We start from the raw sequence: 15,329 nt of genomic DNA on the forward strand, positions 1-15,329 counted from the left end.
TTTTAAGGAGACCCTCCCAATGCCACAGTCCCTGTGCTCACCCCTCTTGGGCATCCTTCTGTATAGACATATATTTATATTAGTATGTACTACATAGGTGTATTTCCAGGTGCTGGGGTGACCAGGCTTTGGGGTCCCCATTCCTGGGGATGCTCAAAAACCATAGGGCTGTGCACTGAGGGACACAGGTGGGGGCATGGTGAGGGTAGGGGTTGGGGGTTGGGTAGGGGGTTGGGGTGGGACGTGATGCTCTTGGAGGCCTTTTCCAACCACAGATCCTACAAATCCACTCACCCTTAGCTCCCAGCAGTGTCCCATGTTCCCTTGAAGCCCTCCACTTTGAAGCCCCACCCCATTAGTGCCAACCCTGCTGCTGACCGAGCACCACACACAGCTTAAATATTGCTGCTTTAATCATCTACATCCAGTAGCAGTTCAAAGAGAAGAGAAGCCAGCTACGTTTCCTCTGCCCCCACGTCTCCTCGCATCGGTTTCCTTATTGCTGCAGAATTCGCCACATCTAATGGCCCTGGGCTCCTGCAGGCCACATTGAGGTTTAATTCTGCTAATTATCTTAAATATAAAACATAATGCAACTGCTCCTCTGCTGTTGCCGTAGTAATAAAAAATAGAAAAGGAAATAATAAAAAGATGCTTGTATCCTTATTGCCAGTGTGTGCCAGTAACTGCTTTGTCCCTTCTGAAAGCCCCGTTAAAGCGACGTTCCCCTCTTCGCTGAGAGCCGAGCCCACACCAAAACGAGGTCAAAATATTCCTGAAGAAGGGGAAGTTAAAAAAAAAAAACACAGGTGCAAGAAAAGCCCAACAGTTTCCTACTTCAAAAACATCTCAGGTTCTTCAGAAGGGTAGGAGCAGTACAGTAGAGCTACATTTACTGAAGAGGTCCAGTGCTGATAAAGTTAAAAAACAAACATAAATCAACCCAAATAAATCCCAAATTAAATTAAACCAAGCGAGCTGTGAGGCCGGCACCTCACGGGGCCTGGCTGCTCTACGGAGAAGGACCGAGTGAAGAAAAAATAAAATAAAAATCAATTTTTTGGTTAAAAAAAAAATAATAATAATTCCAGTTTCTCAGGCCGGGCGAGGAGGAGACCCCCGCGCATGAAGGCACGCCGGAGGCAAGGCGATCTGTTTAAAACACAGACGTAAGAGCGCTGATGGCGTGGGCCTGGCCCTCTCCGTCCCGCTAGAAGTTGACGGCGTGCGCCCGGTGCAGGCTGGCGTCTCGCTCGGGCTGCAACGAGAGGGGACACAGCTCACGGCTCCTATGGCACAGCCGCGTCCCCAGCGCCGTGCCCCCACCCTGTGGCCCCTACCTCCCCTCCCAGCCCTGGGACGTGTCCGGGTTTCTGGGCGAGGGCCGGCTTCTTGAGGATGCCTCTCCTTGGGGCCGGTGATGGCCGGGCCTCCCCCTCCTCCGCCGCGTCGTAGGGCCCGGCCAAGGCGTAGTGCTGCTTCCTCAGCTCGCCCAGGCGCACCCGCTCGCCCTCCAGGCGCTTCTCCAGCTCCAGCACCTTCACCTGCAACACAAGAGCCCACCTGGGTCCCCACATCCCTGGTCTGCCGCAGGGACACGAGGCACTCAGGGAGATGGTGGGTGGGCTGCAGCTGGGCTTGGTGATCTTACAGCTCTTTTCCAACCTTAATGATTCTATGAGGTTTTACCTGCGTCTCCATTTCTTCCTTCTTCAGCTTGATGAGGGACATGCCCGAGAAGTCCATGGTGTCTGTGAAGAAAAGAGGAAGTATTTGCCAAGCCATAAAGGAAATAGAGGGTTTTGGTATTTCTTCCCACCCCCTCTTCCTGCTCTACCAAACCTCACCTTTCTCCTCGATCTGCTCCTGCCCCGACCTGGTGGAGGCCACCACGTTGGCCGCCATCTCGTTGACGTTGCGGGAGCACTCCTGCAGCTTGCCCAAGTTCCTGCTGCTCTTCTCTGCTTTCACCTGCAATGAGCACTCTGATGGCTGCAGGTCCCCAACACAGGACTGGCCACTGCCACCAAAGTGGCCAAACCCTGCTGAGAGCAGGGACACGTCACACCACATCAGAGCAATCTGTGGGCACAACCAGGTGGGTGTAAAAAGGAAGGACAGATTTGCTGAGCCCACTGGGGACAAAGTGACTGCCTTCAGCCTGGGCTCACCGAACCACCTCTGCTCCTATGTGAGCCGAGGATGCATGAACAAGCAGCATGGGTGCAGGCAGAGACAGTTTTTTTTTCAATGCTTTTCCTTTTAATGTCATCTGGATCAAAAGCAGCCTCGGCCCTCCTCCCTCCAACCCTGCATCCCTCTGCTCACGGAAACCTCTACACATCCCACAAAAATGAAGGTGGCAAGGACCAGAGCTTGTCACTCATCACCTGTGGGAACAGAAGTGCTGAACCCGTGGGACGCTCACCTTGGAGGCAGCCACCAGCTGGGCCGTGCTGGCCGCGATTTCATGGGAGCAGACGATCAGCTCTTCATATTTGCCTGTCTGCAAGACAACTCTGTCTGCGGACTCCCTGCAGTCGGAAGGCAGATCACATTAGAAATGCACTACAACACAAGTGTGGGTTATTTGCCTCCCACTATATCCATATAACTCAGCATTGATTGATTGAATCCGCATTCATTCAACATCAGCCGATGGCATTCAGACATCAACATCCAAACGAACCCCACACTTTCCCCATGCCCACAGCTCAGGGATGTCGTGCCCTGACCCCAACCACCCCTGGCCAGGCACTGTCTCCGTGCGGTGCCGTGGTACCTACACGAGCTGCGTGGCTCCCCAGCCCACGGCCTTGGAGGCAGAGATCAGCCCTTCAGTCCAGCGCGAGTTCTTGGCATAAAACTCCTGAGTTGTTGCTGCCCCCTGTTGTTATGAGAATATTATGACCTACGTTAACTTCTTTCCACTATATAAGCATATAGTAAGTCCATAATCGAGCTGTAGACATCCCTGTTCATTGCAGGGGAGTTGGACAAGATGACCTTTATGGGCCCTTTCCAACTCAAACAATTCTATGATTCTATGGAATCATATGAAAATCTGTACATCATATAAGAAATCCATTAAAAAAATCCCACACATGACAATACAGAACACCATATATAACCTCATAAGTCAAGGGATTGTCAGCATTTCTGTGCCCTTCAGGATGCTCTTACTGGCCTGCTTGAACCCAAACATTACAAGCTTGGGGTCTGTGTGTAACACAGCCACATGTGGGTCATCATCTTTCAATGGACAAAGGCAACAGCAAGGTCTGCAAAGTGCCCCGGGCTGAGCAGCCATCTCCAGCCAGCAGGACTGCAAACATGTCATCAACATGGGAAAATGAAAAATTCAGCTATTCTTCCTACAAATTTTGGGAAATTCTCTATTTCACATCAGTGCTCAGGGATGAGTGTACGGGAGGACCTACCCGGCCACTCTCAACGATCTCCTTCTGTAAGTTCGTCGACGTCATTACAAGAAGCCTAATAGCCTGGAATGAGGAAGAACAAGTTTTGATGGCGGATGAGGATTTTATACAGAAGGATTGATTTTGCCAGTGGTTTTAAGTGACATTTTTGCCTGGTTTCTGACCCCCTGAGAAGCAACTCAGCTCCTGCAGCACTAACCTTCATTAAGTCCGTGCAGGAGTTCAGAATCCTGTAGGGAAACAAGAAAAGCATTGAGCATTCCCTGCCACAGCCCCCAAGAGAGCCCTCTTTGGACTCAATTGGGTCCTCCAGAACCCAGCCTGGCAGGTTACTTTTACGCAGCCCACAGAGAAGCCACCAAAAATCAGATGTATGATACGAAGGCCCACCCTCCAAAGGAAATGCTCAGCATCATGAAGATGCAGCTCCAGTGTGCATGTGGGGCTTTGGAGCAGCACCCAGCGGCGGGACCGATGGGTCACCCAAATGGGAACCCCCAGCACTCACCGCTCGTTCACCTCGAGTTTGATGCCGGAGCTTTCGTTCCTGGCCCGGCTCATCATGTCCTGTTGGGATATGGGAAAGGGGAGGTGGGACACCACGCTGCAGGAGGGGAGGAGGAACTGGGGGAAAACTAAAGGTTTGCTGCCCTAAGGGCCCATTCCATGGCTTTGTCCTCACCTCTATCCGTCTGACGGCGTCTTCAATTGCTGCAGAGGTGGAAGCCATCTCCTTCTCAACCATGTCCCCCAGCTCCTCCTGCTTGATGTCCAAGCTTTTCGGCCTCAGCTCCTTCCAGAGGAGGCAGCAGCAGCCAGGTTTTCAGCAGAGAAGAGAAGAAAGTATTCATAATGAATAAACTCCCCAAAAAGGCATTGGACTTGTTTTTTCCCCCCTACGTAAATACAGTTGCTAGACAGCAAGGGCAGAGGCACACGTGCCACCAACTTGCAGCAAACACAGCACAGGGACCTCAGAGGGAGGAAATATCCCAAACCAAAACCCAACAGCAGGTGTAGTTCTGGCACAGCTAACGTGGCAGGGCTCAGGATAGCTGACGGCCTCTGAATTCACAGCATGTTATTGGAAAGGACCCTACGGCCTTGATTTGATTCTTCCCTTAGGAAATCCCTCAGAAGCCACCCATCCCACCAGCCCCATGGAGCGCTGCACCCCAGCCCCTACCTGGGCCAGCCCCAGGACACCCCGCAGTGCCCGCCGCACGTCCCCCAGCTCAGCGTGTCCCAGCGTCTGCTTGTCCTTCAGCTTGCCCAGGTAGTCCAGGCTGCACTGCCCACAGTCCCGGCACGTCTCCGTCAGCCCTGGGGAGAGGACAGGTCAGCAGTGGGCCCCATGTCCCCGAGGCCCCACATCCCAGCCCTGTCACGCTCCTCCCAGCTGTGGAGCTATCATACCATAAAATGGTGTAAGTTGGAGGTGATCTTGAAGATCATCAAGCTCTAACCCTTGCCGTGGGCTGGTTGTCCCCCACCAGATCAGGGTGCCCAGGGCCCCATCCAACCTGGCCTTGAATGCCTCCAGAGATGGGACATCCACAGCGTAGGTACCCAGCAAATGTCTTGCAGAAGAAGACTGAATGGTGCCCAAGAAGCGAAGGAACACTCTTAGCCCAGGAAGTGGTACCACAGGGAATGGAGCTTGAGGACCCTACAGAAGGTCTGCCCCATATCCAGCCCCAAAACTGAGCACAACCCCCTTCAGCCCCCGCTGCGCTCACTCACGGTCAGCGTGGTCGGTGGGAGCCAGGTGGGATGTGGCACTGCCATTGACGATGGTGTCGGCCGTCAGGTGAGCAAAGAGGGCCAGGGCCCCCACCAGCGCTGCAGCATCTGCCAAGGGAACATGGTCAGGCACAGACAGCCCAGGGCATCAACATCCCTCAAAGACACCCAACAGCTTGGTAGGGACCCCTCCAGCTTGCAGGTTGCCTCCATGAACGAGCTCATGGGAACACACCAACTCTGTGTCCTCCCACCCCCATGGGCACTGCACAGCCCCAGAACCTCTGGGGGCTGCTGGACACATGACAATGACAGCAACGTTCCAGCGATGCTGCCAGTCCCGAGCCCCAGGTACCTGCCATGGAGGCCACGTACTGCGCGTGCCCGCTCTCCAGGGCATCCGTGGACTCCAGCGCTGCCTCTGCCCGGCTGAGCAGGTAATCTGCAACAAATTTCACTTCATTAGGATTATAAAATGGTTTGGGTTGGAAGGGACCCTTTAAAGACCAACTAGTTCCAGCTGTCCTGCAATGGGTAGGGAGGTCTTCCACTAGATCAGGGTGCTTAAAAGCCCATCCAATCCAACGTCTGAACACCTCCAGGGATGGGGCATCCACAGGTTCTCCAGGAAGACTGTGCCAGTGCCCCCCCATCCCCATCAGGAAGACTTTCTTCCTTATATCCCAACATTAGCAGGGTCAGGCTGTCAAGCACCCAAACAAGCACAAGGGCTATCTCCATGAGATGCCACTGAACGCAGCTGAGACATCTCAAGTCCTCGTGGCCCCAGCCAGGGAGCAACACCAAAATCTGTGCCATTACAGCAAGACAATGCTGAGTCCAGAGGTGGAAATTCACCTCCTGGAAGTCAGACCCAACCTCCTCAGGCTTTACGGCTGGTGGGAGATGCGTGCGGGAAGTGGAGATGCAACATTATCAGTTTGGGGGCATACCCGGGGAGCTGGTGCAGCGGACGTGCAGCGGGTCGTCCAGCTTGGCCATCGCGTCGCAGAGGATACCCTCGGCCTCTCGTACTGTCTCCTGCAGGATGCTGAACTGCTCATCCAGCAGCTTCTGCTGCAGGCTCTGCTCCTGATTGCTCTGTGGGACAAGAAGAGGAGGCGTGGGCACACAGCCGGAGTGCTCAGCATCCTCCCGAAAAACAAGCAAGGGACACGGCCCCGCACCTTCTCCAGCAGCCTGCCCTGCAGCTCGCAGATCTCCCTGGAGGCCTTGTCAGCCTCCTGGCTCAGCTGCAGCTCCTTCTCCTGGACGAGGCTGTGCACCGAGAGCAGCTCACACTCCTTCTCGCTCACCGACCGCCTCAGCTGCTCCTTCTCGGCCTGCAGGGTCTCTAGCTGGGCGCTGAGCTCGGTGCCTGCCTGCCGGCGGGGCCAGAAACCCCCGTCACCCACCACCTCCGCCCCACGGTTACACAGAGCTGAGAACATGCTCAGCTCCTGACACCGATGGGCTGCACCTGCCTACAGGGACCCCAGCAGGCTCAGCACTGGGCTCAGTGGGGCTGGTGCCCCCAGTTGCAGCATGTACCTGCTTGGCGTGGCTGAGCGAGCGCTGGGCCTGGTCCAGCTCATCCCGCCGTGCCTCCAGCTCCTGCCGCAGCTGCTCCATCTGCACGCTCTGGTCCTCCAGCTGCAACCCATCGCCCACCCCGGGCTCAGCAGGAGCGAGCCCAGACACCGTTTGCAGGGAGCTCGGGGGCTCAGAGTTGGGACTGCCACCACCCACCACCGTGGGCTCCGTGCTGGCACGTGGGCTCACCTTCAGCTCCGCTTCCCGCTTGACCTGCTCAACCTGAAACGCCAGCTGCTCCTTGACGCGTGCCACCTCCTCCTGGCTCTGCTGCGTCACCGTCAGCTGCTTGGCCGTGTCGGCGTTCTGCGCAGGGACGCAGGGCTCAGCGGGATGGCAGAGAGGTGACCCTCAGCCCAGCTCCACCCCACCCTCCTCCTCCTGCCCAAATTCTGGCTGGGGCAGAGTGGGAGATGCACCCAAAATGCTGACAGACATCGGTGTGAGGGATGCTGAGGGGCTCTGGGTGCAGGAGGATGGATCGATGTGGGGCTGGGGACGGTGACAGGGGGGGACGAAGGGATCACCTGTCCCTTGTGAAGCTCTGAGAGCAGTGTTACCTTCCTCAGGAGCTCAGCGTGAGTGTTGATGAGCTCGCTGTGCTTCTCCTTCAGCTTCGTGTAGCGGATCTCGGTGGCGTTGGCTTTCTCTGGACAGGATAAGCACACATCAGCGCCCAATGCTGGGCCTTCCCGTGGCCATTGGGCCTTCACACAGCCACCAGGCCTTCATGTGGCCAATGTGCCAAGCACGTACTTTCCGCCTCGGCGCAGAGTCGCAGGGACTGCTCGCTGTCCTGCTTCGCCTGCTGCAACCTCTCCAGCTCGTCCCGGAGCTGCTCGTTGTCCACCAGCGCCTTCTGCTTCTGCTTGCGCTGCTCCTCCACTTCTCCCTCCAGGCTGTTCACCTGTGCCTTGAGCTGCGTGACGTAGCGCTGCGCCTGCGGGCATGCCCCCAGAATCACCCCCCAGGCTGTGATATGGGCAGAGTAGCTGCAACATGTCCCAAAGGCCTCCCCTTGGCAGCTGGATCCCCAAGGGACAGGTCTCACGTGTCCCCCACCTTTCCTCAAGAGCTGGGTGCTGGCACTGGGAGAGGGCCAAAAATGTCGTACCAGGACCACGTGCCCCAATCCCGTTGTGTTCCATTAGGACTCCCACCACAGCCCTACAGCACGGCACCCGGTCTTACCTCCAGCTTGATCTTCTCCATCTCGGCACGGAGCATGTCCACCTCCCTCTTCAGGCTCTCGATCTGTGCGTCCCTGCGGAGCCAGCAGGCTGGCACCGTGCCGTGCCCATCCCTTCCCCTGCCACCATCCCCCCTTACCTGTCATCCCGAATGCCATTGGGAGGCCCGAAGGTTTGCTCAAAGATATCCGAGGTGATCTGGGGAGGATGGAGCGTGCCAGAATGAGTCCTCGCATCCACCACAGGTCTCCTCCCCACCTTGTCCCCCTCCCATCCGCGTGTCCCCACCTGTGGCTCCGTGGTGGAGGCTGTGCTGATCTCGATGAGGTTCTCCGGCTCCTCATCCTCAGGGGCCTCCTCGGGGATGACGACCACTGGCTTCACGTGCTCCGCCAGCGCCGAGGCCCGCAAGAAGTTCGGGGGGCTCTGTGGGGACAAGAGCATCACGGTGACATCTCCATGGGTTTTGGAGTCCCTCTGCGGCACCTCCGGACCCTCCTGGCTTTGGGAACACCCCCATGCATCCCAACAACACGGGCTCTCAAAGCATCACGCACCTCGGGCAGCCGGGGAATCTGGATGAGCCGCTTGAAATACAGCATGTCAGAGGCCTTCTTAAAGAAGTTTTTGAGGCTGGAGAGGGGGAGGAAAGAAAAATGGCTCAAAGAGGAGGCAGAGGGGGTGGAGAGGATCCTCCTGCCCTGCATCAGCCCCGGGTACCTGCGGAACTGCTCGTGGAAGCGGTCTCGGTGGCCCTGCAGTGTGTCGGCCGGCAGACCTGTGGCAATGGGGACAGTAGGGATGGATCCGGGCTGCAAACTCAGCCCCAGATTTAACCTTTCCAGCTTCAAACTGGAACTGAGCTGGGAGCGGGACATCCCCACGTGACCGCGGTGGAATTGCAGTGACTGGGGACTCACAGGAGTGCAGCTTGAACATGAGCTTGACGGCGTAGTGGTAGAGGTGGCTGCAGTCCTGGATGACCTGGATGAGGGGGGCCAGGCGGCACTGCACCGCCGACATCTGCGACACCGCCATGGAGGTGTTGAGCTGCCGGAAAACTGGAGGGGAGAGAGCAGTGAGTGCCAGGGACGTGTTTGCAGAGCTGCCCGGCCGCAGCCAAGCTGGCTTGATCATTAACCAGGACAGACGCGGCTTTGCCAAACACCGTCCCGTCCTGCTGAGCTGGGAACAACCCGGCTCTGCACAAGAAAAACACCCAAAGGGACATTGGTGGCAAGGGAGCTCAGCTCTGCCATGCACACCCCAACCCCAATCAAGAGGAATGTAACCTGGGATGACGCGTGGGCAGCACGGCTGCCATCAAGAGCTGCCAGCACACGATGCAAGCGGGAAAAGTGACGGGTTTTGCTCTGGTCCCTTTAATCCTGCAAAGAGCTGGGACAGGATCACCCCAGCCTCACCTGCCCCAGGGCAGAAACAGATCCCTTCCCCGGGCAGGGATCCAGCCAGAGCATCGGCTGACTCCTTCCCTGCTCAGCTTTCAAGTATTTATGAATATCGGTTCCCTGTACAACTGGGTCAGGAGGAGACGCGGGCGGCTAACGGAGCCGGGACACGGCCCCTTCCCTACACCCTATTTCCCTGGGCAGCTCTGTGCTCCTGATGGACGGTGGAGGGGAAGGAACGGCACATTTTTAAGCCACTGAAAAATTCCTGGAGAATGAGGCAAGAGAAGCAAACACGGGCAGGGGCCGCTGCCGGAGGTATTTCAACACGGGGCAATGAATATTTATACAGTACACGGCCCCCATCCTCTCCTCCGGCGGGCGGAAAGGATTTGGGCAGTGCACTGAAAAGAAATGAAAAGGCATTTCAGAGCAGCACCACACGCCCTGCACGGCTCAGGTGCGCTAAAAATAGCCACGCTTCTTAAATATTTTCCTAAAACCACTTCTACAGAGCAAAAATCTCCACGCCTTAACCGAGGAGGAGGAGGAGGAGGAGGAGGAAGGATGCAGATGAACTCTCCTCCTGACCAAAGAGTGAAACTATTGCTCAAGAGCCCCGGGGCGGCCGGGAAGGAGCTGCTGCCACTGCTCACCTGACTCGGACAGCTTCAGCTCGCAGTCCAGGTAGTCGAAGAGCTCCACCGTCAGCTGGAAGCTGCCAAAAACCAACGTCATCACTGTGCTATGCACACATCCGTGCTACACGTGCTTGCAGGTGTCCCCGTGGGACTCTGCTGTTCCTGGATGCTTTTCCCCACGTTGAGACCTCTCCCCCCACCCCACGAGGACACTCACATGTTATTCACATCTGTCCCTGCTGTCTTTTCCAGGACCTCATCCGAGACCTCGAGGCCTGCGGGGAACTCGGGGTGCTGTGCCAAAGGAAAACAGAGCAGTGGCTGCTGCTAATTGCTCGTGTAACAGGTCTCGGTGGTGTGGATGCAGCACAGGGTCTCACCTTGGCATGGAAGGAGATCTTGGTGAGCAGCAGCCGCGTGTAGATGCTCACCAGCTGCCCATAGCGGTCGTGCAAGTGGCCCTGCAGGAGACACGGGGGAAATACGCTGAACCCGGAGCGATGCCAAAAATGTCTGGTGTGATTGCGAGCAGGGGATGCATCCATCCCATGAGTGTTGGTCAACCTGCACCAGCCCCGCAGCTCTCCCTTCTCCCACTGCCCCTTCTTGTGGGTTATTTCAGGTGGTGGCATGCTTCCCCCATGCACGTGATGCTTAGGGCTCAGTGCCCACCCCAAAGCCCTTCACCAAGGGATGCCCCACCTCCAGCATGGCACCAACCTCCGCTCCTCCCGGCTGCTTACCCACAGGTCTCCCACCTCGCGGATGTTGCTGCGGTACCGCTGGCAGTCCTGCAGGACCTGCGGGCACAACAGGGCAGTGGGCTCCCAACCCCTCGCACCGCTGCGGCAAAGCACGAGGGGACAGGTCAGCCCCCAGCGTGGGGCTGCGCGGGGGGAGGTTCTGAGGTTGTGAGATAACGGGCTGCTTTATGAATCACAACATCACGAAGGTTGGGAAAGATTTATAGGATCACCAAGTCCAACCACTGACCCACCCCCACCGTGCCCACTGCCCACGTCCCTCAGTGCCACATCTCCATGGTTCTTGAACACCTCCAGGGATGGTGACCCCACCACCTCCCTGGTTTTGTTGAAGCTCATCCCACTGGACTCAGCCCACTGACCCAGCCTATCCAGATCCCCCTGCAGGGCCTTCCTACCCTCAGGCACATCAACACTTCCTCCTATCTTGGTATCATCTGCAAGCTTACGGAAGGGACGCAACATCTGGGAGGGGGCACTCACATTGGGGTGGCCATCGCGCAGGACTTTGTGCAGGACATGGCAGAACTTCCAGCTGAGAATGGAGCTGCTGGGCAGGGGCAGCCCGATGGCGTAGGACCAGAAGGTGAAGGCGCCCTTCTCGTGGTGCGTCCCCAGAATGATCCCTTCCCGGCAGTCAAGGCCAACCCAACGTGAGCAATGAGCTGTACCCACAGATGAAACCCCATTTATTTTTCCCGGCGCACTCCTACACCAGTGGATGGTGCTGCGTGCAGCCAGGAACTGGATTCGATGACCCTCATGGGTCCCTTCCAACTCGGGACACTCTGTGATTCTAAACCCATCCCAGGCTCTCCCCTGCCCCAAATCTCCCACAACTCCATGAGGAGAAACCCATCCTTCCCTGGCCGCACAGCCCCCGCAGGCATCAGATTTCCCCTGAAGGTGAGGACGGAGCTCCCGCACCACCCGGGTGGTGGAGGGAAAGGATACGGCGCGCATGCTTCTCCTTCACCGGCGCCTCCTGCGTGTTGATGGCTTTGCTGATGCTGATGGCCTGCGGGAGGAGGAGAGCGGTGTCAGCAGCGCCGTGACCCTTGGGACCCACATCCCCCCGATCCCAGCGCTGCCATCTGGGAGCAACCCAAGTGCTCGGGGGCTTTTGGAAAACATTCTGAATTTTCCATTTGCCGAACGTTCGGGACTGCAGAATTCGGCTTTTTGATGCTGAACAAAGCAGCCGGGGCCGGGCTGCCCTCAGAGCCACGGATGTCCCCCGCTGTCCCGCGGAACAAGTGGCACTTTGCAGCCTGAGCTCGGCGACATGCCCCGCCGGCGGCAACGCACACAGCGCGATGCCACATTCCTGGGCTGTTTGTGCAATCACAAGGAGCCTTTGAACTGGGTGTTTTTTCCATAGCTTTGAAGGCGTCCCTGCGTGAGAACAGCCAACAGGGAAAGGGAGAACGGCCCCCGAGCACGGAGAGAGCAGCGACCGCGAGGCCACAATCCAGAGCAGCGTGGTTCACAGAGGAGCGCCTTTATCAGGGGGATTACCGGTATACAAACGCATTTAATCACACCCTGAAATGATGGTTTTATACCAAAAATAGGGCCCAGTTGCTTTCCTCAGCTCTAAATTCGAGCTGCTGAGACCACGAGCACTTCCCTCTGCTGCTTCACCTTCGCACAAGCGCTGGGGCTGTGCCCACAGCTGTGAGCCCTTTGTGCAGCAAAACCCAGCGGGCCAGAAGGGCAGGAAGCAGCCAGGCTGCCGGCGCTCGTGCCGGAAGAAAAACACAGTCCCTCCCTGCACACAGGCTGTAAAACCTCATAGAGCCCAAGCTCCGAGCAGCACGCACGGCACCGGCTTTGTGTCACCACGGCGGGAGGGACCCAGTGCAGCGCTGTGCCATTGAGTGTCAGCCAGGTGAAGCAACTTGCCAAACAGAGCGGGTTCCACACGGGGATCCTCGTCCTCAGCACCGTTTTGGGGTGAGCAGCCCCAGGACTCGGGTACAGGCTGAATTCATGTCACTGTTGCTCAGCCCAAGGGGCGATGTTGGAGGTGCTGGTGCCCCACATGGCCGTGCATTCCCAGGGAGGCTGTGTGGCTGCAGGTGGTGATTTTGCTTCTTGTGCACTCGGGGAAGCCCTGGCATCACCCTGCCATGTGGGTCAGTATAGCAGCAGCAGAGTTAAGCCGGCGACTTGGCGTAATCCTCTTAACTCGAAGGTTAATGAGACTGAAGTGCCTGGAAAAAGGCACCGGCACGAGGGGCAGTAGGGCCGAGCCACCTCCTGCTGGGCACGGGAGCGACAGAGAGCTCATCCCAAATCACCAGTGGGAGCCTCATGGGACCGGGACAGAGCAAACCCATCCCACATCCCCACTGCTAAGTGCCCCAGGCTGGGACCTGTCCCAAAACCTGTGATCTCCATTGGGATTTCATTGCATTTATTGCCCGTGAACCTGTCTGGCCAAAACGCAGCCTGGGAGCTCCAGAGGTTGCCTTCCTATGGGGTGATTCAGCACTGAGGTTTGAGCTGAGTCACTTTACATCCGTGATGGGAGATGTCACATCCAACACGAGTCCCACTGACCCGGGTGGCAGCAAACCGACACCAGCATCTTGGGGCTGGCTCCAAACCCCGAGCCAAGAGGAACCCAAAAGAAAAGAGTCAGAAACGGGGACGTCCAGAGAGGGGGGCATCCTGGTGGTGAGCACCAGAAGCTGAGCTGAAACCTTCATGCGGCTGCAGATGGTTTCCCCAGCACCACCCTAGTGCTGAGGGCTGTGGGTCAGACCCCAAAACCTGCGGGCTACGGAACCGCCACGGGCGCAGCCCTGAGTGCCTTACTCACAGCCCCGGCGTACCGAGCCGGTGACTAAACCGGGATCAAAGCGTCCAAAGGAAGGAGCGCGGGTTACATCCACCCCTTCTTTCCAGGCCACTTTAATTACGGCACGATCCTCTCCACCCACGGCTCCCCCCGGCCCCAGCATCCCCAGGAGGTGCTCCATAGAATCACAGAGTGGCCTGGGTTGAAAAGGACCATAACGATCATCTCGTTTCAACCCCTCTGCTGAGTGCAGGGTTGCCAACCACTAGACCAGGCTGCCCAGAGCCACATCCAGCCTGGCCTTGAATGCCTCCAGCATGCGCTCCATCTCTGGGATCATTTCTGGGGTCCTGCTCCGGATGCGCTCCAGCGGGGCCGTGTCTCTCCTGTGCTGAGGACTCCACATCTGGACCACAGCAGTGCTGCTCGGCGCTCACACGTGCCCTATTCCTGGGGGATGCTCAGCGCGTTGGGTCTTAACCTTCTAGCAGACGTATCCAAGAAAAGCCAGGCACCAAAACCACAAGTTTTGCCTCTGGTGACGGTGCAGAGTGAGGGCCCGTAGGGGACAGCAGGGTCTCACCTTCGTGGGAGATGCTGGCACCGATGCAGCGTGACCCCAAAAAGCATTTTGAGGGAAATTACACAGCGGACGTAAAACAGCTCAGATCAAACCCCGCGTTACCCGCAAGCATCGGCTCGCGCTGGGGCAGAGCGATACCACGCAGCGATGCTGGGAAGGTTCCGCTCAGGACAAAGCTCTTTTAGGACGCACCGTGGCCCTACAACGCGGCTCTCGCGCTTCGGGCAGAGCCGGGCAAAGCCAGAAGGGACGGACGGACGGAGGGGACACGGGACAAGCTCCCGCCCGGGGCAGCGCTCTCCGCACCGCGGTTACTTCCCGGCGCTGCCCGGCAGGACGGCTGGAGGAGACGCGTCCCGAAGGAACCGGAATTGCAGGTTTCCTCGCGCAGCTCCCCGAACCCAACATCACCGCTTCCCACCCGGCACCGCGGCCGCACGACGCCCCGAACGGTCACCGGCCCTCGGACGGGGCTCCGCGGGCCCGCGGCCGCCGACGGGATGGGGATGGACAGGCAACGCCGCGGGGCAACGGGGCTAAACCCCGGCGATGCGCAGCACAGCGGCGGAGGGCGCGGGGTGGGCAGCGCGGCCGCGCCTCGGGAGAGCAGCGCCTTCGCGTCGGGCGTCCCCGACGGCTCCGGGAGGGCTCCGACGCCGGGGCGCGGACACGCGGGACGCCGCGGGGTTTTGGCCGCGCTCCCGCTGACACCGCCGTACAACTCTCCCCGCGCGCTCCCGCCGCTGGGTCCCGCGGGGAAACCGCCTCCCGGCGCTCCGTCCCCGGGGAAGGCCCCGCGCGGAGCTCCCGGAGGCGCTGCCCCACGGCTCGGGCCGCTCCCCGGGGACAAACGGCACGGCCACCGGGACCCGAGGGCACCCCCGCCTCCTCCCCTCACCTGGTTCTTATCGAACTGCTCCCTCTCCGCCTCCAGGCTGTGCCCGGCCCGCCGGCTCAGCACCCGTGCGGGAACGCTCTTGATGCTGTTCATGGCTGCGCAGCGCGCACGGCGCACACCGCGCAGCACGCACCGCGCACACCGGGCACCGAGCGCTCCGGCGCCGCCCGCAGCTCCTCCCGGGCGCGCACAGCAGCGCCCCCTGCTGGCAGCGCCCGCCCCTGCGGGTTCGGAGCGGCTCCATCCGCCCCCGGCAGCGGAG

The 15,329-nt window shown here is 58.5% G+C and overlaps 1 protein-coding gene across 3 annotated transcripts; it reads right to left on the minus strand.

The window, feature by feature from the left end:
• Positions 396-15,247, minus strand: HIP1R (huntingtin interacting protein 1 related). Of its 3 annotated transcripts, XM_021412594.1 has the most exons (32): positions 15,068-15,245; positions 11,735-11,798; positions 11,264-11,406; positions 10,760-10,816; positions 10,397-10,477; positions 10,234-10,310; positions 10,032-10,093; positions 8,887-9,027; positions 8,687-8,744; positions 8,524-8,599; positions 8,255-8,392; positions 8,106-8,164; positions 7,968-8,040; positions 7,533-7,716; positions 7,337-7,425; positions 6,966-7,082; positions 6,735-6,836; positions 6,371-6,565; positions 6,137-6,284; positions 5,539-5,625; positions 5,184-5,291; positions 4,627-4,763; positions 4,123-4,233; positions 3,949-4,007; positions 3,640-3,670; positions 3,441-3,503; positions 2,787-2,887; positions 2,429-2,534; positions 1,848-1,971; positions 1,690-1,751; positions 1,341-1,544; positions 396-1,258 (listed from the first exon to the last, which is right to left on the minus strand). In XM_021412594.1, exons 1-32 carry the CDS (start codon positions 15,158-15,160, stop codon positions 1,211-1,213), a joined length of 3,198 nt encoding a protein of 1,065 aa, XP_021268269.1. In that variant the 5' UTR covers positions 15,161-15,245; the 3' UTR covers positions 396-1,210. The 3 variants fall into 3 exon arrangements, with proteins under 3 accessions (XP_021268269.1, XP_021268268.1, XP_021268270.1); XM_021412593.1 differs by having other exon boundaries at positions 396-1,544; positions 15,068-15,246; XM_021412595.1 differs by lacking the exons at positions 396-1,258; positions 1,341-1,544; positions 1,690-1,751; ... (5 more) ...; positions 3,949-4,007; positions 4,123-4,233 and having other exon boundaries at positions 5,559-5,625; positions 15,068-15,247.

This window comes from Numida meleagris, chromosome 14, assembly GCF_002078875.1.
Source record: "Numida meleagris isolate 19003 breed g44 Domestic line chromosome 14, NumMel1.0, whole genome shotgun sequence".
NCBI lineage: Eukaryota > Metazoa > Chordata > Aves > Galliformes > Numididae > Numida > Numida meleagris.

Bases quoted from the DNA above. Each gene is read 5' to 3' on its own strand.
- HIP1R (XM_021412593.1), bottom strand. From the start codon at position 15,160: ATGAACAGCATCAAGAGCGTTCCCGCACGGGTGCTGAGCCGGCGGGCC. The intron at 8,165-8,254 runs GTGGGGACACGC...CATCCTCCCCAG, and splicing joins CCTCCACCACGGAGCCACAG to ATCACCTCGGATATCTTTGA. The intron at 7,083-7,336 runs GTAACACTGCTC...GTCCCTGCGCAG, and splicing joins ACGCTGAGCTCCTGAGGAAG to AACGCCGACACGGCCAAGCA.